The 24,746-nt window shown below is 37.8% G+C and overlaps 1 protein-coding gene across 2 annotated transcripts; it reads left to right on the plus strand.

Annotated features, from left to right (window-relative positions):
- The first annotated feature begins 1,416 nt into the window (after positions 1-1,416).
- LOC142400617 (phosphatidylinositol 3-kinase regulatory subunit gamma-like) lies at positions 1,417-23,805 on the plus strand. Of its 2 annotated transcripts, none has more exons than XM_075485664.1 (12): positions 1,417-1,989; positions 5,316-6,028; positions 10,058-10,198; positions 10,643-10,742; positions 10,925-11,023; positions 11,777-11,957; positions 12,253-12,378; positions 12,483-12,625; positions 12,739-12,915; positions 15,472-15,543; positions 16,229-16,390; positions 16,501-23,805. In XM_075485664.1, exons 2-12 carry the CDS (start codon positions 5,779-5,781, stop codon positions 16,688-16,690), a joined length of 1,641 nt encoding a protein of 546 aa, XP_075341779.1. In that variant the 5' UTR covers positions 1,417-1,989; positions 5,316-5,778; the 3' UTR covers positions 16,691-23,805. The 2 variants fall into 2 exon arrangements, with proteins under 2 accessions (XP_075341779.1, XP_075341780.1); XM_075485665.1 differs by having other exon boundaries at positions 12,256-12,378.
- Positions 23,806-24,746: the final 941 nt, after the last annotated feature.

The following is a 24,746-nucleotide window of genomic DNA, read 5'->3' on the forward strand; positions in this document are numbered from 1 at the left end:
TCTCAAAGACCAGCGTCACATGCCATGAACTTTAAATACATTGTTTTAAAAAGGAAGTGTTGGACCCCTGTGGCATACCCAATTGTAATGATTTGCAGGTATTTATTCACAAAATTCAAATTAAATGATTAAATTTTTTCTTATACAATTTGATCTAAAGAAAAACGGACACAAAATAAAATTTTCAGCCAACTTTTACAAAGTCAGAATGCTCAGTGTTTGAATGAAATTTTGTCTCGTATCATATTTTTTCCCCCTCCTGATTAAAAGAGCTAAATAAGCATTCTCACAGAGGTGATTACAAATTTTTGTTGTTTGTTTTTTTAACTTTTGTTTTTACCAAGGCTTGTACGTGTCTGGCAAATAAAGACACGAGAATGAAATTAATTTGTATGCACGAGCCATCCACACACTTAATCCCAAATGGAGATGCAGTAAAATTCAAACCATCCGTGCCCTACTTTTGACAGAGAGAAAGTCACACATTACAACTCCACCTCGTCTGCACCGCTTAACAAACCTAACGGTACAAAAATCAAAGACTCAATGAGGAATTTGTATCCTCTCAGCTCTTGAATTTAATGAAAATCAAAGCAAAAAGCCCCTGGCCTCAAATCAGAAGTATAATCATAATTTTATCAGTGAAATTAGTAATGCAGACAGAATAAGACATATTAATGAGAATTGGTAATTAATGATGAATTATTCTTTATAACATTACCTAGTGTGCTTTACAAATGAATCACCCCCCTTCTTTTGCTCACAAGAAACAGTTTGTTTTAATGCACCTAGTTTCTTAGGACAGGATGCCTTTAAATTCATCTTTAACACAATAATATATATATATATACATATACACACACACACACACACATTAAAAAACAAACAAAAAAAACCCAACATGTTTTCTAAATTCTCGATAAATCGAAAGAAAATACAGTTAATTCCCAACATGTTATGCGTCTTATATACAAAAAACTTCAGAGATGATGACTTCTTTTCTCACCTCCCCGTCTGTTACTACAATCATGTGGGCTGGGATACCATGAAGGGAGCTGTGGTGGAGAGGGTTTGAGTCTGCCGTTTTGTCTACAGTGCCGTAACGTTTTTTAACCAGTTACTTCCACACCACTTCTTTCATTATGCTGATCTGTGAAGTGGAACGTAACGCTGTCGGAGTTGAGAGGTCAGGGGCTCCTGCTGCCTAGAAACATACAGTCTAATATTAGAACATTTCCTTGATTTGTTAGCAGCATCTCTGCTGACTGCTGAGCACATGGCAACAGACTGGCCAATAGGATTTCAGGAGATTACTAAGCCCCTCACTCTGTATAGCAACAGTGGCATCCTTTCCTTATTTATTTATATAGGAGTTTTTCCCATCGAGTCATTCTCATGCTTCTGTACCCCCACTGTGCAGCCACACTGTGCTCTCAAACTGTGAAAAAGAGTTGCGGTGTGGAGAGCAGTGCTGTGCTTTTACCTCCTTTACCTGGATCAGCACTAAAATATACATAGCATTTATAGCTCTTTTCTTTTTTTCCCCACACAGTGAAATATTTGTGTAGGTTGTTTTTTTAGATTTCACCTCACAGATCTGTGGATTTTTTTCTTGTGCACTGCATCAAAAAGTCAAAACAAGGTGGACATTGACTTGGAAAAGGCTTTATTTTCAAGAGGACATGACATTCATCTGTGAGGAGGAGACCAGAAAATTAAAGGAATGACAGCGTGGGAAAAAGTGACACTCCAAGGGGATGGATAACAACCAAGAGGACAGGATCTGTAGAAGATGGAGGACACAGGAGGAGAGGCTATATGGGATAGGAGGAGTGAGGGGTGGAGGGACACAGAATGGCGTGAGGACCGAGGCCGGTGGTTGGTTTGATCTAACCCACGTGTGCGTCCAGCCGTGTCTCTTAGCCGCTTAATGGATGTCGACGAGACGCTGGTTTCCCATGCTGCCCGATCCCTTCCGTCTTGGCCCAGGTAGGTACACACTGTCTTGTTCAGCTAAGTTTCCAGATGAGGTTTCATTTTTCCAGGTTGGTCGGGTGATGTCTACAACAGATGTTGCCATTTTGAAAGTTCTGTGGCCGTTCAGCCTCCGCATCTCTTCGTCCTTCGAAGCTTAGTTACAGGATGATGGGACGCGTTGGGAAAACATGGCGTATATCAATAGTCCCGTTCTTGGATTTTGGCTGCGACGCTTATTGATAGGACTAAAAAAACAAAAACTTGTTTAAAATAACCAACCAAAACAGTGCATAGAACAAAAACCAAAACATCGGAGACATGAAGGATTGGTGACTTTTAGCAGAGCACTGCTGTAGAATGAGAAAGCGAAATGGTTTGAAGACTTCAGTGCTTTTCCTCAAGAATCCATGCAAACTAAATTGCTTTGAATTTATTGCCTTTATTTTGATTGTTTTCTGATTTATGACCATAAACAGCTTTCTATAAAGATACCAAAAAAATGTACCAACTTGTGTGGACATGTAGTTGAAATTTATTTAGAAAAAATATGAAAACATGACAAAACCAACTTATGTTGAAATTTGACTTTTTCGACGGTGGGTGAAATCCCCTTCAGTACTCCGGATCATCTAAACATGGACTCAACGCGTTCGACACAAAGCTTCAATCCATCGCGACTTAATGGCTGCGCACCATTGGAAGTATTTCTATATGGACGCCATTTTCAACCTTTCGACTTTGATTTATGTATCACTCATTGAATCGATTAAGTTTTATTATGCTTCTTTTGTGGAAACCGGACACATTTTAAGCAATCTGAACACAGTTTTAACACAGAAACTAAATTTGGAGAGAAATACTGTAACCAACGATTCATTTTTAAAGCTTTCTGATCGATGTGATACATAAAATGCTGGAAAATATCAAGCGTTCAGGTTCAGAAACAGAATATGACGATCATTTCGTGATTTGATATTTTTTCTGTTGCAGGCAGAACAGCAACTATCCAGTCAAATAATCATGTTTACATACTCATTATTTAAAACAGGATTTTGATAAACACAAAGTTAAGGTAATTTTCTTTTCTTTTAGGGCAACTAAATGATCAAATCCCCTCAGTAAGATGTTACATTGTTAAGAAAAGAGAAGAATAAACCGCTGACTAAACCGTTGCTTGGGAGAGGAGAATTTAGTTGCAGCCCCCTGTGAATTCTTCATCGTAAAGGGCTTCATGATATAATACTTTTCAGTCACATTTATGTGTATGTGCAGTCGTCATGAGGGATTTCTCCAGATTTTTCTCTGTGGGAAGCACAAGAAATCCCCATGGACAACATTACATTCAGGAAGTTTTTACTTTCAAGGGTGACACTTAATAAGCAAAAAAAACAAAACAATTATTTTGTTTTAACAGTCATTAAAAATGACATGTATTCTTTTAAACAGCCAATAGATTTTAGATATGTGAATCCCCACCTCATCACCCACTGCGTCCAATGTTGTTGATAATGTTGTTACACGTTTTTGATGAAGAAAATTGTTTAGGCAACCTGATTAGTCAAATAACCTGCTTTAGTTTTTTTCTATTTGAGCAGATCTGTGGGGTAAAAATACATTAATCTGTTCTACTCTTCTTTGAACTCCGCATTTTGTTTAAAATTCTGATAGTCAACTTAATGTTAATGCTATTAAGGGCTTTATTCTGCTATTCAGGATTTGATAACCAGAAGAAAGGAAAAAAGGCATCAAATGACCACCACAATCAAAGTGACACTGAAAGCATTTGAGATAATTATAGTAACCAGGCTAATTGTTAGTTGATTAATGAATATAATTACTAATACGTTTCATCTATATATCAGGCCAAGTCAACATCCTAAAATGTCTTGATTTGTAACGGCAAACCCTAAATATGTATGTTTATATAAAAAAGTTATAATATATTCCATTTTCATAAATAAAAGATTTATCTAAGAGGCTGAAACAAGAGACAATTGGAAAAATACATTATATTAAATCTGTCTCAAAATAAAAGTGTTTTATTAATATACCATTTTACTGATATTTATTATTGTAATTTATGTGATAAAATAAGTTAAAATATTGTTTTTGGTAACAGAACCTGCCAACTATTGTCGTCATTATTTATGTAAACTAAATACTTGCGAAGCAGCAATTAGGAAAGTGTTTAGTGAGATTTTCCAGAATCACTTATATATATATATATATATATATATATGCATCACAATATTTTTTGCACTTGCAATAGATAAAAGAAGAATACTTATTTTCACGTGGTAGCTTTAAATTGTTTATTTGACATTAAATATTTCCATCATCAGCCCCCATCATATTATATAATATTGTATCATATGATGGGGGCTGATTTTGCAGGGGAAATATTTTTGTTTGAAATATGTTGTTGAGATATATGTTTGTTGAAATATACCTTAAAAATAAGAAATTACTTTTTGCTTAAACTTCATGACCACATAATCAGTTCAACATGCCAAACACCGAAGAAGAGTCTCGTCTGTGCCCCTGACTGAGCGACCATCATTAGGTGTCAGGTAACTAAAGCTGTTCCGTTAGTAGCGATGCTCAGCAACCACTGAAAGGGTAAGCCTAACGGGGGAACTGTGGACTTTTCTTCGTGTCCGTCTAACAGGGAGGGAGAAGGTTACAGCGACGCATCCACACCGAGAAAGGATCTCTGAGTTTAGAGACGATGGGCCAAAATGTTTGATCTACGAGGTCTCGGCTGAGAGCAGAGAGGAGGTCGTTTAATTCCTTTCACCGAGACTTTTTTTTGTGGTCATTGAGATATCGTTTAGGATTTTATATAATCAGTGAATCCAAGATTTCTCAACCTTGGGTAGATCATGCTGTAACAGATTGACTTCTGTTGTGGTTCATCGATGGAAAATGTGAACAGTGAAACGTTTAATGTTTAACAACAAAAATGTTGGCAGGATGTGTTAATATTCGTACTTGACATCACACATCTTGTGATGCGACTACTGTGCATGCTCACATCAGAAATATTTAGGCTAAGACTATTATGCAGCACCTCTCTGTTATCAGATATTTTTAATTTGGTCAAATTAAAAGTCAAAAGCCTGTGCTTTGCAAATTAGTTAAATCAGTCAGAGTTCTGACTTTAACGTTACAGTTTGCAGCAGGTCTGCAGTATGAAGGCACAATAAATAAGGTGTTAAAAGTCCTTATCAGGAAAGTAACTGTGATGTTAGTATAAGGGATAAAACAGTGAAATAATCAAGATTATTTAACCAGTTTTGGCCAGATGTTTCTGATCGCTTATTCTCTCTCTGATGTAGGTTACCTCAGAGGAAGTGCTACATGGGTTCTTAAAGAAGAAATCGAACAGCTGAGCATCGCAATCTTCAATTCAACCATTATCAAAGTGTAAAGGAATCAAGCACTTGGATACTCAAACTGTGACTATGCTGGGTAGCTTCCTAGTATGAATCCCTTTAAGCATATAACTGCGAAGCAAAACAGTACTTGTGTATAGAAATTCCCTTATGAATAGTGCAAAGCGCAACCACAGGATCTGCTGGCGATGTCATTACGCTGCTGTATGATGTGTGTAAAACAGCGCTTTAGCCTGAGGAACATGCTCCACATCCATAACACCGGGCAGCCATGGTGTCTCCAAGCTCTCTAACCTTAACCATGACTTTAACTGTAAGCTGATAGGATGTGATCAACTGCACTGTGGCACCACCATTCACCCTCTCAATAAAAAATTAAGCTGCACTGTTCGTTAGTGTTCTGAAAATGGCAGCTGAGAGTTTCCAGCTTTGGACAGAGGACGAGCTCCATCCAGTTGATCTACCAACGTCATCGCTAGCATCCCTCCACCTCAGGGACGACGCTGTGGTCATGAATGAGAACACTACACACACGGAGGATAATCCTGAGCCTTATCCTATATTTCCTGTGATGATGTCATCACTGCTTAACCAATCACACCAGAAGACAGACATGTCCGTGGCTTCTAGGCCTGAGCCTCCACCAGCAGATAAAGGTAAGCTTAAGGTACTGCTCTAAGCTTTAAAAGCATCAATACAGAAATCAGTGTGATAATATGAATTGTGATGGATTTTAGTGGTTACACTTAACAGATCACAAAACGTAATGTTTTTGTTTTAAGTGTCTTATGTCTCTTGAGCAAGAATAGCTGTAATCTTTCTAGATTTTCAGGCCCTTTCAGAGTTTCAAGCAAAAACCCTTGAACCCTCTTAAAGTTGAAAGAGAGGCTGCGATGACACTTAATAAATAAAAACAACATGATCAAATGTGTTCTTAAACATAGTGGGGAATCAGTGAAACAATTTTAAAATAGACTTCTTACAAGCTTTGTGGTATGGCGCTAAAAATTCTAATTACCTTGAAAATCATCACAAACTTGTATCACTTCAAAGAAATACAGAAATACTTAATCTGCAGCAGGTCTGATTAGAACCTCTTAAAAAAGGCAGGGTTGTCATTAGACAACAGTGTGGAAAATTAACATCTTGGATCCAGGAAATCAGCATATCAGTTTAGAGACGTTCATGTGACGTTTGTGCAAATGTGATGATGCAGTCAGAAGAGAGTCAGCTCAGGCAATTTTGATTGGCAATTGAGTCGAGAAAGGGCAAAAAAAAAAAAAAAAAAAAAAAAATGAATGCATGTCTGATGGAGCAGAGGTCGACCATTGAGCTTAACTTGTGGCACAGTAAATAAGGCATGTGAATGTTTCCCAGAGAGCTGTCAAGAGTTTTTCTCTCCATGCTGCGTAAACATCAAAACTGATCTGATTTATCATTTAAAAAATATTTTTTCAGCGAATTAGGAACTTGTATATAAAATTTGTGTTTTTCCACTGATTGATGTCTGAGCTTGTTTGATTACCTATTAGACCCAAGACAATGGAGGGGAAGTCCTTCTTTGCCAAAGACGATGAGGCTTCTGCTGCCTTAGGTCACGCTCCAACTCATTTGATAAGTAGTTGCAGTGAATTATTTCTTCTGTCGAAGAACTAAAATAATTAGGTGACAAGGTTATATGAACCCAGAGGGGTAGTGAGAGGAAAAGCTTAAGATTGAAAACGGTTACAAGATTAATTTCGGTCAGAAGGGTCTTAACATGGAGAATTCTATGTTTGCTCATCATTTGGTTATACATTGCGTATACTATGTTGTCATAGATATTGACTTACTGAGGAGGGCCACCCAAAATAAAACGGTTATAAAATCCAGCTATTAAACAGCAGAATGACAGAGATAAATTATATGTAAACTGGACATCAACTGTACCAATCAGAATGTAAACAGCAGCTTATAATAAATATAAGCTGTAATTATACTAAATAAAAACAGTAATTTAGCCGCATACTAAAATCTCAAAACCAAAGTAGACGAATCGGGAAAAATGTTTAGTTGAGGATGTTCCACTATAGATCCATGTTTGTGTAACTGACACATCTAACAACGAAGGAGATGTAAGCAAGAAGGGAAGAGAAGAGCAGCTGAAATGGGAAAGATGAACAGATGTGAGGATAGAAAGTAAGTGTGATGTTGAAATAATTGGAAGAGTTTGGTGGAACTATGAAGACAACCACTGATGTAGAGAGAGGCATATATATGCCTTGTTGTGTGTGTGTATATATATATATATATATATACACACACATACATACACACACACACACATATATATATATATACACCTTTTGAGTTAATATCAAACATGGTGGCGCAACAGAGTTGAGCAGAGAGAACAGCTTTGTTTTCCGAGTCAAGTTTCTCATCTGCAGGTAATAAAGCCAAACTTCTCACACAATTCTACACAGAGAAAAAAATTTAAAAAAAAATCTACCTTCTTGAGATTGCTATGCTGGTGAAGGTAATTGTTAACCAGTTATGGCCAGGTCAGACTAGAAAAATCCGTTTTATTTAAAAAAAAAACAAAAAAAAAAAACAAAAAAAAAAAACACGAACACAGTGACCCAGCAGCACCCTCTGCCATGTAAGTATACGCTAATTAGCCACAACGATAAGACTGCAGACAGGTAAACTGAGCAACACGTCTTATCGTGTTTCAATTCATTGACAGACATGTTACTACAACACTTGCCATCTATCTGTGAAAGGATCAAAGAAAATGAGTCCTGAATCACTCCAATCTGCAGTAGACGAGCTAAACCCACTCAACAATCCACAAGGCCAAAAGGATCCACTGTGAATGTCCTGGTACTAAATACATTAGGATACACCACTTCATGCAGCTTATTTGGTTGCATGAAGAGAAACTCCTTAATGGTAGCCAGGTGCTGATACTATTGTAGCTCATCTGTCATCAGTACCGACTCCAACATCTAATACTGCCAGCTACAACTAAAAGAAGAAAGGGAGACTGGGAGCCTCAGTAAAACATAAGCAAGTGCTATAATTTCAGATAGTTTTATCATCTTAGAAAGTTATGCTTTGCAGAAGGTGTGGTCCACTACAGCCTGCATCTATGTTGTAGCTTACAGGGTCATTCCCAGGGGTGAGACATGGTGGGGTGGTAGAAGTTTGAGCACATTGAGGATGAAGGTGCTGCCACTGGAAAGTGAAAAAGATTGAATTGTTTAATGCTGACCCTCAGTGTGGTTGGCAACCTTAAATTATTTTGAAAATAAACAAGGATAGATTATATTTGCATGCCTGAGTTTAAAATATGTCCAGATGGTAAAGTCTGTTAAACTCATGATTTCACAGGAAAGATTAACTGATAAAGTTTTACATAGATGATAAAGCTTTATTGTAGCTTTTTTAAGCAGTTGAAATGTGTGTTTCTGTGTTAAAGTTTTTGTTCTATATAATTTCCCTTTGGGATAAATAAAGTGGTTTTTTTTTTAATCAAAAAAAAAAAAAAAAAAAAAAAGTTTAATTACTAAAAACTCAAACAGACTGTTGAGGCAATCTTCAACTAAATCCAGAAAAAGATCAATCAAATCAAATAAAACTTAAATAGTTCTGAGATTAATGTTCATGTAAACGCAGCAGAAGATATCACATCTCAAGTAAATATTTAGCCTATTTACAAGTGAACTTATTCTGCATACCATTTAACTGCTTTGCAATCAACTGCACGACCAAAAGTTCAGAATCAAAATAAACTCAGTTTACATTAGCAAAACATCATGAAATGCAACAAACTGAGAAACTGTCAGTATATCATCAAAAATGCTTGTTTTATTTTAAATCTACAAAATGAGAAACTCTAAAGGGAACTATAGTTGAAGCTGGTGTCATGTTTCAGTTATTCAGCTGGATTCAGGATTTATTAGGTGTAGATCTTCTTCAGGTTTTTATACCAGGCAAGTTTTGACAGAGCTTCATCGTTTGAAGGCATGGGGTTTATGAGTTTTGTCCCTTTCTAATATTACAACAGCATAAGTGCGATTCCTGTAGCATACGCCTCTGTCTGCAGCAGCAATTTAAAACATCTCCAGGCATGCCATCACAAGTGCTGAAGGGACGATTTCCATCAACTGTTAACGGCACACTGCTCACGACAAACATGTATCCGCGCATGAGTGCGTATTTATACATACTGCGAAACAAACAATTCACACGTAAATAGAAATATTTCAGGGATTGTGCTATTGACAGGTTCCCACCTTTCCTTGTGTTTATTGCAACCGTGTGCGTGAACGTTAACATTAGGGAAGCGGACACAGGCGCACATCAGCTAGTCCTTAAGGCTGACATGGCATCTTGCTGCAGACAGCTGTTGTTTGTTAGGCGAGGCAAGGCGAGGTCGCGGCATTGAGTTGGCCGAGTGTGCTTGAGCGTTAAGGAGTGCCAGCTCTGGTATTTTAGGCAGTCAGACACCGTCACCTGTCAACACACTGGCCTGGACAGAGTCCCCCGCATGGTGCAAGACTGAGCAACACAACGATATCTCCCTCCAGAGTCTTGTCAGGGGGCCAGCTGTGTATGCTGACAGCCACAAAGTGCAGATGGTCACATACAGACTGTCCTGAGCTGACATTGTGAGTAACACTGGGCGGTTGATGTTTTAGAATTCTTGGAAACAAAGAGGGGCCAAAACGACTGTGAGGTGCAGTCTAGCACAACGGCCGAGTTCCTGCCGGACCTCTCATCCGATGATGATGATGATGATGAGATTCTTGCTCTAAAAACCAACATCAGCAAGGAAGAAGGTACTTGTTGACATTTTTTTTAATTTGCTTACAATCGGCTCTTTGGTGCACATCAGTTTTGTCCCAAATTAAGCCAATATTCTTAATGTTGTCTGTGTAAACACCTGATCACTCTGGCTCATTTACTTTATAGTTGTGTACTTAATCTTTTACAAATTCGCTGCTTTGGTTAATCTATTCATGTAAGGAGGTTTGCAGTTTTTGTGTTTTACAATATTAGTAATAGAATATAAATTTATCATAAGATGGCAGCTACATATTGCTTTTTAATGTGTGGGGAAATGATCACAAGAATGACTAATGAATCATCTTCTGTGAGGAGCAACAATACATTATATAGATTACATTAACTAAGAAACACGAGGAATGCTTGGTAACTTTAGTTTCTCTTCTTGGTAATTTGTGGTTCTGTGATTTAAACATTTTATCACTTTTTGTGGTCAGAAATTAAATTGGAGAATTCAACCAAAGCTATGGCAGCCTGTGACTGCAGCGCTGATGACCAGCTGTCCGAAGCAGAGTGGTACTGGGGCAACATCTCGAGGTACTGAACATTCACATTTCTAGCGTACATATTCTAGAAAGTGCCTTCAAAATTATTACAGATTTTAGTCTAAAAGCCCTCATATATTTCCAAGCTTTTGAAGTTTTGGCACCTTAAATTGCGATTTTCAATCTTCTTCAGACTTTATAGACCCTCATGTCCTTTTTTTTTTTTTGGTCCAGAGAGGAAGTAAATGAAAGGATGAGAAACACTCCTGATGGTACATTTCTAGTTCGAGACTCTTCAAGTAGGATCAACGGGGAATACACTCTGACATTACGGTGACTATGCATTTATGCTCATGATTTTGGGACATAGCTAATAAGGATCATGTAAAAATGTAATTTCTCCAACAGGATTTTGTGACATATGCACTGTACACACGGTTTCAAAGTGTTTAATACACCAGATGGTTAGGTGGTCATTACATCATGTCACCCACACAACTAGTTAGGTATTTAGTTGATGTATTTAAGAGTTTACAGCATTTGAGCTGCTGGTATTACAGATATCTGCAGTATGCATCTTAAATGCCATGTTCAGCCCAAATCAGAGGTCAGTAATTTATTCATTTCAAAAGCCAGAAAAGTAGTTTGAGATTTAAAGTACAACTTCAGAGATTTTGTGGTGTTCATCTCATTTAAGACGAATCAGGACAGACCAGGTTTTAGATAAAAAGCTTTGCTTGTGAGAGTTTAGTGATGATTTCAGCAGTCTGATGAGTTTCACTTGTGTTTTTCCCAATCATCCAACGCACATTTGTTTGAAGAAACAGTCACACTTGAACTTTAAATGTTTGCTGTCATCAGTCTCACAACTTACAGTTGGTTCTTTATACATGTAACTGTAGCCCAGAGCTGTTTTTAGTTTTCAAGATGATATTACTTCAACTTCAAGTCTGTACACTGCGTGTTGGGCTGTGGGAGTTCAAAACAAAAGCAACAAACTCTACTTCTTAGTGGTATTATACTGACACCAGTGGAAAGTAAAAGGAAAACTGTTAGTATATAACAGGTTTGTTTGCAACTTTGCAGAAAAGATGGCTACAACAGACTAATAAAAATCTTCCATCATGGAGGGAAGTGTGGCTTTTCTGAGCCATTGACCTTTCCATCTGTGGTGGAGCTGATTCAGTATTATCAGAAGTCGTCACTATCCCAGTACAACTCCAAACTGGACACCCAGTTACTCTACCCAATGTCCAGATACCAGCAGGTAGGTTCATAACGACTGAACTGTTAGTGTGTACTCTGTCATTAGAACTATAAAATATTCAAGTGGTTTATTTTATGCCTTTTTGTTGAAAAATATGCATGTTTTTTTTAGAGGTTTGCAGTTATTGTAAGCATTTATTTTCTGTGATGTTTTTCTGCATCAGAACTAGTAGGTCAATAGATAAAGCTGCCATCTTTTTTTAATCATTAATTTATTTCTTTTCAAATGTGGTAGTCCCATACTTTTACTAGAATAAATGCATCAAACAAGATATTTAAAGTTCTTATCCGTATAGCAGCAGGTTGTGATGGAGGTCGACATTGATGCAGCTGGAGAACAGCTGAGGATATTTCAGGATCAATACAAAGAGAAGAGCCGAGAGTATGACCGACTGTTTGAGGAACTCAACCAAATGTCCCAGGTACAACAGCTTGTCTGAGGATGTAGATCTTATCTTGACTTTAACGTGAACAAGCCTGTGAGGCCCTGAAAATAAATGTTAAGATTGGTTCCTCTATTTTACAGGAACTCCAGAGCAAGCGGACGGCAATTGAAGCATTCAGTGAAATCATTCGGATCTTCGGGGAGGAGTGCGATACTCAAGAGCGTTTCAGCAAGGAATACATTGACATGTTTCTCACATTAGACAGCAACACAAAAACTGACAAGTATGCTTTAAAATAGTTTACATAGTAAATGTTTTCTTTTTACTTCCCCATTCAGCATGTGGAGAGCAAATTAGACTTTGAATTGTTTACCGAGGTTGTTGCTTCATCCACAGGATTCAAAGCAACTCAGATGAACTGCAGTCAAGGGTGGAAGAAATCCACAACAGCAAGAAGAAGTTAGAGGAGGAGCTGAGGAAGAAGGCGCTGACTCACATGGAAGTTGACAGGAAATTGAACATCCTTAAGCCCGACCTTGTGCAGCTCAGGAAGATCAGAGATCAATACCTTTTGTAAGTTTACAAAACCCCATTTTCTTGATTAAATAGTGGTTAATGTTTATGTATGGGGACATATAAAAATCATCTAGTTGTAAAGAAGTGTGGGATAAAATTCCTCCATAGTGATGTGACTGATGAAGTCATACAGAAAGTTATTATTAAAGGTGATTTGGCATACCAGTTAATCATAGGGTGCTCTCAGTTTTTCACATGCTGCTTCTGCATTTTGGGCTAACTTTTTCTAAATAATAACACTGTGTAATATGTCCCAAATTGTCGTCATTTGAGGTTGTATTTACCTAATTTTGAGACCTGGTAAAGACTAAATGACTTTTTATTATGTCCCAATTCATTGACAGAAGGTGCCCTTTCTCACATGACCGAATATTGCTGGAAACTTGTATCTATCCGGTCTCTAGATGATGCCTGTATCTAAATTTTTCTTTGCATGATGGATGCATGGTTTGAAGCGGGAATCAACTGTGTTCACTCATAATAATCTTTTATAAGTGTTCCTCAGCCCAAGCAGTAATTTCCGCATCATAATTGTCTATGGACCATCAGGCAGCACTCGATCGAAACAAAGATCACAGCTATTCTAAAGACTTTTCGGCCTTGTCTATACGGAAAAGATTTCAAGAAAAAAAAAAATCCTCAATGTTTTATAATTTTATGTTTAGAAACATTATTTTTGGAACAATCTGTCTACGCAGTATAACCTCTACCCCTGTATACTTCTACAAGACTCTGGCTCTCTGGGATGCTCCTCATATACCCAACATATAACTGAGCTGTTGACAGTTCAGTTAGTTGAGAGATATTACATGCAGCTGCATTAACAATGTGTACACATAAATAAAAGGAATGTTTCCTACACAAACAGATATATTTAAAAAGAAGACTGTATGGTGAGAATGTGTGCACCTCAGGCATTCTTCAGAACATAGAACATCTATTTCCCAGAGCTTGGTCAGTATAATGGTGATTTTCTTTTTCAAACTGGAATCATTCAGTTGTGTAAAATAAGAATAACTGCAGCTGCGCATCCTGGTCATGTGTCAGAAAGGGTGCCGAGTGTTTACAGACCATTCTGATTTTCTGGATCAAGAAGATAAATGGCTCATTTGCCACTTAAGGTTTTACGGGGCTGTTTTTTTTGTTGTTAAAAACTTAAAAAATTTATTTCACTCTACTGAGGATTGTCTTTGCAAAATTGAGCTTAATTTTTTGCTGTGGCCATTGTCATGTCTATTTAGTTTTGGTGTTTGTGTTGTTTTTATATGCATATGATTTATTAGAGAGGGGTCTACACCCATTTCTGTCTAAAGATGGGAATATAAATCTGGTTTGTGAATGTGCAGATGATTTGAGATTTTTTACATCAAAATCATATGTAAATACATTTTTTTTTTAAAAGTGGAGAAAATAATGTGCACGCATACATTTCTGCCTTTGTGTGTCCACATAGTTTTAGCCATGAAATCGAATAGCCGTGACCCAAGATGTTTTTTTTTTTTCTTTCCCCAAAGCTTTTCAAAACGTGTTGCTCCTTCCTTAATGTTTTAAACCTTGTACTAGACATAAAATTCAAAATTCAGAAAAAAAAACAACGTTTTCTAAATTTTGGCATCTGATATGTTGTGTTCGTACAATTTTCAACTCGGTGTTTTAGGCTTTATGCTTTGCCAATCATTGCATTTTGATTTACGATTTACACAGTTAGCCATCTTCTTGATTAACAGACTTCAAAGACAAAACAAAGAAACTTCATTCACTCTGTGGGCCTCAGACCCAAGACATGGCAGCAACTGCAAGGTGTTTAGTTTTTGCAACTAAATGTGTTGTACTTCATTAAGAGGGTATCCATACTTAATTTTTTGCATTGTCTCATAACTGTGCTTCATATCAGATGACTGCCATATCATGCCTGCAACTCAGATGTGTTAACTTGACCCCAAAGCCATCAGTTGAAATCGATCGGTGATGAGATAAAATTTTGATTTGAAAAACACATACCAGTGACACAGCTGAGTTATAAACATAGGCAGAGCAATCAGCTGTCCCCCTCCATACTGCCACAGCTGCTGATCTCCAATATGTTTGGTATGGGGTTTTATCACGAGGGAGGATTGCCCCTGTCAAGCTGACTGTTGTTCCCTGGGTATTCAAGAGTAGTTAATGACAAGATTACACACGGCCTTATTTCTTTATAAAGACAACTGTTGTTAATTTGGAATAAACTAAGAAAAAAAACAACTTATAGCCCAATAGAGTCATGGCTACCATTATTGTGAATAACCAACTATTTAAACAAAACTTTGGAGGGTGTCCCCTATAACTAACATTTTTCTGACTGCTACACATTTAAAACAGTAACTGCCATTTAAGTTATTTGCTTTTTGTCCAACTTTGCTTCTTTTTTTTTTTTCTTAAAGTGAAGTCTTTAGCGTCATCTAGCACTTTGTTAGCTAATTTAATCCAACAGAAGAACTTAGGATCCATTCCAGCACAGTTTGCAAAAACTCCTCCTTTTGTGTAACCCTTTAACTGTGTTTGCTTGTGTTTCAGATGGCTCACACAGCAAGGCACCAGGCAGAGTCAGATTGATGACTGGATGGGTTTAAGGGATGAAGAAGAGGAGTAAGTATTGTCCACTTGTCCTGGTCAAGTAAAACTGACAGAAAACTGAAAATACGATTGTGCCTGTATTTAAGTTTATGCACTCCATTTAATCCAACACTGTCAAAAACCTGAAACATAACTGTACTGTGAGTGTGGAGCTTTTGTGAAAACGCTTTGGCCCACATGCAATTAACTGTGCAATGTACACCAGAGAGGAACGTATAATGCATCATCTCAAAGTAAACTTACTTATAGAAGTGTGAAAAAGTCTTTAGACGCCCCTCATTTCTTTACCCATTGTTAGGAGGACAGAAAATAGGGGCAAAGAAATGGAAATACAGTGCAATACCAAATTAATACAGTTGAGATCTTTTTCTGTTTTGTGTAGATACATCCCTCGAGTTGGGTGTCTTTTTTATGCTTGAGTGAGTCAAAAGTCAGTGTTAAATGGCATTAAAACACAACTTTAAATTACTACAAGAAAGTCTGGTTCCTTGCAAAAATAAAGAAATGAGTGGTGGATCAAGGCAGTGCTGATACTAAGCTCATTGTACTTGTTAAACTGCCATTTTTTGTGAATATGATGACTTAATGCATACAGTTGCTCAAGTGATCAAAACAATCTGGCAAGATATCGGGGAGTAAAAAAAGATGATGCATTTCTATGAAATTCTCCAGCTCAATTAATCTGTCTGTATGTTAGCCCATACACCCTAGAAGATGATATTCACCAGGAGGAGAGGAGCTGGTATGTTGGCGGTATGAGACGAAAAGAGGCGGAGGAGCTGCTGAGAGGGAGGAGGGACGGGACCTTCTTAATCAGAGACAGCCAGACTCAAAGGGGCTCCTTTGCCTGCTCTGTTGTGTGAGTATCTTTCCATTGCTTTAACTTGGCATTTTACAATAAATATCTGCATGTATCGATTGTTTAAGACATTAATTGGGAACCCAAAGTGACAGGCTTCTCTCATGCAGCGTGGACGGGGATGTGAAACACTGTGTGATCTACAGGACGTCCACAGGCTATGGGTTTGCTGAGCCCTACAACTTGTACTCATCGCTCAGGGAGCTCGTCCTCCACTACCGACACACATCCCTGATCCAACACAACCAGCAGTTGAATGTAACCCTGGCCTGGCCCGCACTCAGCCAGCAGTCCAGCTGAGACACACCAGCACAACATAATGGCACCTTCTCAAAGCTTCGCAGTAGTAGCACAGAGGACACATGCAAATGGACAAAGTTACGAGGCTGAAACAAAGTACTGGTTAGTGTTTCTATGCAAAGGTTAATTCTCTTTCCCCACAATGAATAGTATCACAGCAAATGAAAATTTTCCTGAACAACTTTGACAGTTATTCAGCAGATTGAGGTTTTTCCACAGTAACTTTAAAGGAAATTCAGCGCAGTAGTCGCATGTTTGGCTCTTAGCACTAGCTCATTAGCCAGTTCTGGTGAAAGGGTATCCAGATAGAGTTGTTAGATGCTGTTCCCAATGAAACAGCACTGATCCGTGTAATCAGTAGTATAGACAAACTGGAGCTCAGTTCTTATCTCATTTATTTTTTAAAGCGATTATTCCTATTCTTTAAAATCCTATTAACTTGCCATCTGCATATAAAGCATGCCAAACACAATTTGGATTATGTACTTAGCTTTTACAGATTTCAACAATCAATTTAGCCTTTTGTAGCAGAACAGGTGGAGCTGAAATTCTGCCTCTCGACCATACCATGGACAAGTATCCTAAAACATGGTGTAGCAGAGAGTTTTATAAGGAGGACATCGGGGAACAAAAAAAGATGCTAATGTCCACTTTACAGATTACTCTTATCAGAACATTACGAACATTTTCAAAACAAGAAGATCAGAACGTTAGAGTTTATTTTGTGTTTAAAATTATAGGAATTTATTTTTCTGGCTGAGCAATGTTGAGTAATCCACTAATCCAGACAATAAAAGTATATGAAGTACACACACACATTAATATACATATATATAAATTTAAAAAATGCACAAAAAAGTTACTATTAAAAAATTAAAAAAATAAGCTTCCAAGTCCACAGATTTAACTATTCAACTTATACTGGACCTCAATAATTTCTAAAATATGAGAGTTCAAGAATCCCAACAAAAACTAGAACATATTCAGTTAAACATGTGCATTATAATAATTTTAAAGGAGTGAAGATACACTCAAGCACTTTATCCAAAACAAAACAACCCGAGTTCCTAGGACAGGGTTATCAAAGCTGGCTCCATTTTTTTCTTGGTCAGTAACATGAGCAGCTCATCATTCATAGCAAGCACTGACATATCTTATGCTGCTCATCCCATTTTCAGGTTGGATCTTAGGCTACCTTTACACGGAAACGATCTGAAACCAAAACGCAAAAGTGGCGTTTCGTTTTCACTTCTAAATCTGCATTTAGATGAGCGTTTTAGGGTGAAAATCTGCGTGCATACGGAAACGCAAAAGTATGTGACGTTTCATATTTATCGATGCAGTAAACACGCCAGATGGCTAGGTGGCAACACTACCAAGACCAAATCTTTCTACTTCTCTTCTACCTGTTCACTCCAAGCGCGCGAAGTAAACCTCATCATTGCTGTTATCTGATGAAATGACTCTTGATCGTCAATTACCGCGCCTAAAGCTGAGTTTATGCTTTCGACGCATAGCCTCTGCAACCTTCAAATCTGTCTCTGTGCGCGACCACGCCCCCCGCGCAGAGGGTCTGCACCCGTCGTCGCGCACCTCAAAAAAATCCTGACTACACATTGAACGGACGCAAACCCACACAGAGCTCAAGCGGAAGTGCGCAGACAAAAAGCAGCTGTGATTGGTCCTTGGTATGCCTTTCCGGTTGTCTGTGTGGTTGTTCTTCTCCACTTCCGCCGGCGCCGCCGAAGTTCTCGTCGCCGCCCACCGAAATTCTCGCGAGTTCTCGAATACTTTTGGGGGGAAACTGCTGTGCGTCCCTAGAAATTCCAGACCGAGGGCGCAGATACATAACAGCAAAACTGGTTCGCGACCAGACCCAAGCGACAATTGATGTGCGCAGTTGCAGAAGTCTAATTTGCCCTTTAGGCGAGTTGAAAGTCGGGAGGGACGGACATGTTGATAGCCTACTGATGTGTTTCCCACGGTTTCCTGGCGCTTTATTATGCTCGTCACTTCATTTCTATGTGACGAGAAACACAGTTTTGCGTTTTTCATCCTTTACACGGTGGCGCGACAGTGGAGCGTTTTCAAGAATTCCACTCTGGAGGGCGGTTTCACTTTTTTGCGTTTTCATGCCCCCAAAACGCCGTTACCATCTAACGATATAGTGCATCCGCAAAAAGGTTTTGCGTTTTTAACCCGTTTTCGTCTACGTGTAAAGTGCCCCTTAAGCTTTTAGATATTATAATGATCTAATTACTGTTAATGGCGATTAAGTAGCTACAACTGAAAAAGGAGATTACAGATCTAAATTTATCTTTCAAGGAACAGTAATAGTGTTTGTCACTAGCAAACTGTGATCTCCAAATGTAATAAGATTAAGAAAGAATCCTAATGTTATCAGTGGATTGGACACTGGATTTTACTCTTTATCCCCCCCCCCCCCCCAACTTTTCCCCCAGTTGACAAATTTAAAAGAAACAATCCGCAAATGACCGATATCTGTCCTTAAAGCTATTTTTTCAGGTTTTTTCCAGGACATTTCAAATTAAACAAACAGTATCTCTGCATTGTGTCCATACAAGCCTTTACACATTAACCGAAAACAGCGAGTAACAAAAGTTAATGCAGATTCTGAAACTGGTTTGTAGTCTAACCTTTTGATTTGGTCTCAAAATTTTGGTTAAAGGCAGAGATCCATGATGGTTAAATCTCTGCCACCTTATATTTATTGATATTATACAGGCTTACACTGAAGGTTTCTAGTTCTGAAGGAAACTAATTATGCCTGTAAGTGTTTTATTCCAGCCATCACATTTATTTTATAGGGGAAAACAGGCCTGAAACTCAGCAAGCTGTGTCTGGTTGGACACAAGGTTTCAATATCCCAATTCACCCAAATTGAGAACGCAAGTTAATTGCAACATTTAAGAATTTTGTAAAAATGAGCATCAAATAAAACATGTCAGATGCAACAATGAATTTACATCATACTTGAGAAAGAAGCGGTGGCTTATTACTGTAGCACAAGGTTGTAGGCTGAAACCCTAATTTCAGCCACAGTTTATGGCAAAAAGCACAACATCAACATAACATTATATAAGGAACCTAAGGAATTATCAAAGGACCTTTACATAATTGCGATGTTAAAAGATACTACACCAAAACCTACAAAGAGAAAACTTCCAAGAGAGTCTCCATTTGATCTTTTTCCTTCTGATGCATGTGAAACAGGCCATTTCACATGCATTAGCTGACATCATTAGGCTAAGTGCAGCCGTTTTTGAACAAGTATATTTACAGTGCAACAAAGACTCAGCCTCATTAAATAACAGACAAACAAAAGCCAGCATGCCATTTATAGGCTTACTATCTCCACAAGAGATTCAGGGCAAAGTAAATTCAGTTACCAATTACATATTAAAAAGCTGTTTGCGGCCTGAGATTTTTGTATTGTATGTAAAATGTGATGGCTGCATGCATTATGGCACCGTTCCAGACACGGCATTCAGAAAGGCTGCTCAAGGCTACCATCATTACCATTGTTTTTTTTTTTTAAATGAAAAACAAGAGTTTTTTTTGTGCGCGTGTTAGATTTAATTTTTGTATATAAAAAAAAATACTGGTAATTCAGTGGTAGTGCGTTATCCTTAGTACTGAGCTAATACTACTTCAGAGGCTTATGGTTGACCAAGCAGCTTTAAAATGATTACTACCTCAGTGTGAGGTCTATTCAAAATGTACGACACAACACTGTGTTTATAATGCTAAATATCATACACAAAAAAACTAAAAAAAAAAATTAAAAAAAAAGTCTAAGTTTCAATTGAAATTGTTTACATTTCAGACCTATCCAAGAACCTCTGGCTTTGGGTAGGTATCAGGTTTGCGACCCAGGGACTTTTGATTGTGCAGTTAGTTGAGATGAGGTGGTGCTTGTGGATTACAGTGAATCAAACAATCTATAGAAGAAAATTAAAGTAAGCATTAAATGCAGCATTGCCAGTTTTTGTTGTCCAGTAATAGAGATATGATTAGTTTCCATATGTAAGAGTATTTGATAGTGTGATCAAAGTTTTTTTTTTAATATTTTCAATGGCTCAGTTTTGCTGCACTTCTCTCAAGGGTCAAACATGCGTTTGATCGTAATTGCGTACATCTGCTAGATGTCAGTTTTGTCAGACTGTTACCTGCCATGAAGGGAGTTGTGCAGGTTGTTTTCAGATTCCAGCTTTTTGGCTGTAAAAAGGTGTAAAAGTTGGATTTTTGCATGCTATCGTTATGTGACAGATTTTTTAAGAATCAGTATTGCTAGGCTGGGTACTGTTTGGATATCTGTTCTAGTACCACTAATTCAACACAAGCTAGTTAATACATGTTACCTTTATGCACAGTCTGTAAAATTCGGAGTATTTTCTTAATCTCTGTGACTGGTGCTTAGCACTCGTTGCTGTAGAATTTCTCATGTGTCTCTTAAATCATCTGTCAGGCACACAGTAAGAGTCAGAGTGTGATGTCTACATTACTAAAGCAAACGTTTTGTATTTGTTGTGCCTGTAACCACATCAGTCGAGCACATAGTGTTGCACAGTAGTAAAATGTGAAGTGCTGCATTGCACAGATTGTGGACAGAGTGTGCCACAACCACCACAAAAGCAGTGCAAATAGAACTAACTGGATAGAACAAAAACCAAAATGAAGGTGTCTGTCCCTCATCATTCAAGTTATACGTCTTTCATTATAGTTCTGGCATATAGAATAAGTGCTTAGTCTATAACTCAAAATATTAATTTGTTTAACATTGAAAATCTGAGGATGAACCATTACTTATTTCTTACATAGGTGTTCAAGAATAGAAAAAAAAGTATGTGTTACATGCATAGAAAAGCAGGAAAGATCAGCATTCTGCTGGGTTTAAATTTAAAGCATAGCATTTGCACAAAGGTATCTCATGTGAGGTAGAGATACTGCGACTTTCCTCATGTTCATTCCCCCTGACACTAAGGGAGGTGGACATGTCATTGTTGTAAATATAGAACAGTTGCTTATGAGATTGATGTGTTGTAGCACTTATGTACAAAAATGAAATATGTTTCTGGTGTGTGGTCATTAGGATGACCACTACAATATTTTGTTCTGTAAAGTTAGACATCTCTGTAATTACATGTGCACAATTTGGTCTTTTTCTGTAGATGTTGTTACTTTCTGTAACTTTAATGTTTTATCACTGTGCAAACAGAAACACTGAAAACACTTTAAATTTGTTTTTTGTGGGGTAAAAACTGACACCGTGAGATACTTCACAGCATTTTTTTATTTTATTTATCTTTTTAAGTTCTCTGTGTAACCAATTGTTCATAATTTTCCACTGAATGACTTAAAAAAAAAAAAAAAAAAAGAAGTCAACATTACCATGATGTAGCTGCTGTTGTGTATAGATATGCAGCAAGAAAAAATACCGTTAGGTTAAGAGACACAATGGTATATATTTACTCAAACACCTACCCAGGTACTAGCCAACTTGATGACCTGTCCACATATCACAAGCTATTTTCATAACTAAAATGGAAAGAGGCACAAATTATTGCCATTGACAATTTGACTTTCAGACTTTTTATATATTTGAATTTGTCATCCCAGAAAGCATTCGCTTATCTTCTTTAAAGACTGAGAAGTGTGTTCACATTTTGTGCTATATACATCCCAGATTTATGGCATGGAAGAATAATCAGTTAACCTTTCTGGTGGGTAGTGTGGTAACAACACATATGAACCTAGGGAGAACCTTATAGCTAGTTGTCTTAACATTTAGGAGACTAATTGAGAGGCATGACATTGTAGGACACAGAAAGGACAGTGCTATGTTGCATGTGTAAAGAAGTGAAACGGGTTTATGTCAGGTGTAACCATGTTGTGGTGGAAGAATTCATTTATTTTCATACAGATTATCTTCTCTTGGAATTAAGTTTGTATGATAAGGTTCCACGGTAAATGGTTTATGCCCAAAGACGAAATGGAAGCAGACTGCCATTTAGTGAAAGAAGCAAAAAGAAGGAAGGGTTGTGAAAGTTAGGATGGTGGTAGGGTTTGAAAGTTATTTCAGTTATATAACCTCTGACTGATAGTCAACATTAGCTTTTTTTCTGGACACTTAATGATGATTATGATTACAAAATTGTTCTTAAAAGCCTCCATGTGCAAAACCTTAACCCATAAAGACCTGATGCAACATGCGAGTGTACAGGGACCATGTTAAGAGGGGGCCTAACGTCTTCATAGATTGATCATACAGTATTTTCCCTTGCACAGTAAATGTAAATATACTTTATAAAAAAATTGTTAATATTAAATGCTAAAAAGTATTAACACAAAGTCTCTTGCAGAACTGATTGAGTCCAGTGGTCAGTATGATGAATAGGTTTTGCTACAGTAAAGTTTGTGAAGGGAAAAGGGTACAGATTGTGATACTTGGGAGCTATCAGTAGGTATAGTGTGGTATGTGTTCTGGTATTACAATGGGCAGTAAAGTGTATAGGAAAGGTGTCCGTTTTGAGTATGATGGGCTAATTAGATGGTAGTTGTTAAGCATTTGTGCAGTACATACGAGCAATTTAAAGGCTTGTCGCTCACCTTAAACTTCCATGCCATAACATGAGGGGATCCAGCAATGACATTTGTTTTCTTTCTAACCTTAAGTTAGGTGAGAAGATTTCTTTTGTAAACATCTGTGATCCAGGGACTTTGATCAAATACCTCTTCTGTCTCTGCATCACATTCACCAAAACAACCGTCAAAATGACGTTTCTGTAACTTTGTAAGATTTTTATTTCACTGTGGCTATCTCAACATGTCCTTTTCCATTCAAGCTAATGAATCTAGCTATACTTAGTTAAAAGGCTGTTGTTGTTAAAATGAACCCGTTACTGTAAATGTTTATTCACTGTATTGATTATGCAAAAATCATCCGCTTGTTGAATTAAAAAAAAAAAAAAAGCTTGTTTCCTTTAAGAAGTAATCTGAAGAAAACTGGTTACAAACATTTTTGGTGTAAATTCCCCAACCTTACCTACTTCAGAACATTATTGTTCAAGTATGCACTTTCAGAGCCCAAATAAATTTGAGTTTATGATTAAATGAGTGATTGTTTTATTTTCATAACCATATTATCCCATGGATGAAATACAAACCATCACACACCTCACATACCATTTGTCCTTTACAACAAAGACAGCAGACTCAATATGACATCACTTTACATCCATCTAATTTGTACCACATTGTACCATAAGAATAGCCCATCCATCCATCCATTTTCTGCACCCGCTTAATTCAACATGTGGGGGTGGGGGAGCGGGTGGAGCCTATCCCAGCTGTCATTAGGTGAGAGGCAGGGTACATCCTGGATGAGTTGCCAGTCCACCACAGAGCCACATACAGACAAACAACCACCCATGCTCACTCCTAGGATCAATTTAGAGTCAGCAATTAACCTGACATGCATATTTTTGGGCGGTCGGAGGAAGTCGGAGCACCCGGAGAGACCCCACGCATACATAGGGGACAACATGCAAACTTCACACAGAAAGGCTTTAGCCGGGATTTTATATACCATAAAACATAACCAGACACAGTCAACACAGTGACAAGAGGGTCTTACCTTCTGAAGTGCCCGTCGTCTTCAAACTGGAAGTAAGTTGAACTCAGTGGGTCCCACCACAACCAATCAGGTCAGGGTCATGTCATCCACGGTCACAGAGGAGCAGTTCATATCGTTGGTGGTAAAAGGTCACCTTACATCCAGAGGAAAACAAAGTGGTGATAAAACATCATATCCAGATGCCACTGCAGAGTAAAACTGCCTGAACCTAAGGCTATGCTTTTGTACAGTTCATTCCAGAAGTGAGCAGTTTGCGGTGAACAACAGGAAGCTGTTCTACTGCCCAGTTTCCTCAGCATCTGGTGCCACAAAATTCCCTTTCAGTTAACACTGAGCATCAGGGAGACAACATCGTCTTAGTCCAGTGACACTGGTTAGCCATGATGGCTGGATCCACCT

This window comes from Odontesthes bonariensis, chromosome 15 (genome assembly GCF_027942865.1).
Source record: "Odontesthes bonariensis isolate fOdoBon6 chromosome 15, fOdoBon6.hap1, whole genome shotgun sequence".
NCBI classification, from domain to species: Eukaryota; Metazoa; Chordata; class Actinopteri; order Atheriniformes; family Atherinopsidae; genus Odontesthes; species Odontesthes bonariensis.

What these genes read in the sequence shown, in the direction of transcription:
- LOC142400617 (XM_075485664.1), top strand. Translation starts at nt 5,779, where the DNA reads ATGGCAGCTGAGAGTTTCCAGCTTTGGACAGAGGACGAGCTCCATCCA. An exon ending in AGCAACACAAAAACTGACAA is followed by an intron (nt 12,626 to 12,738) that starts GTATGCTTTAAA and finishes CTTCATCCACAG; the next exon opens with GATTCAAAGCAACTCAGATG. An exon ending in ATCAGAGATCAATACCTTTT is followed by an intron (nt 12,916 to 15,471) that starts GTAAGTTTACAA and finishes CTTGTGTTTCAG; the next exon opens with ATGGCTCACACAGCAAGGCA.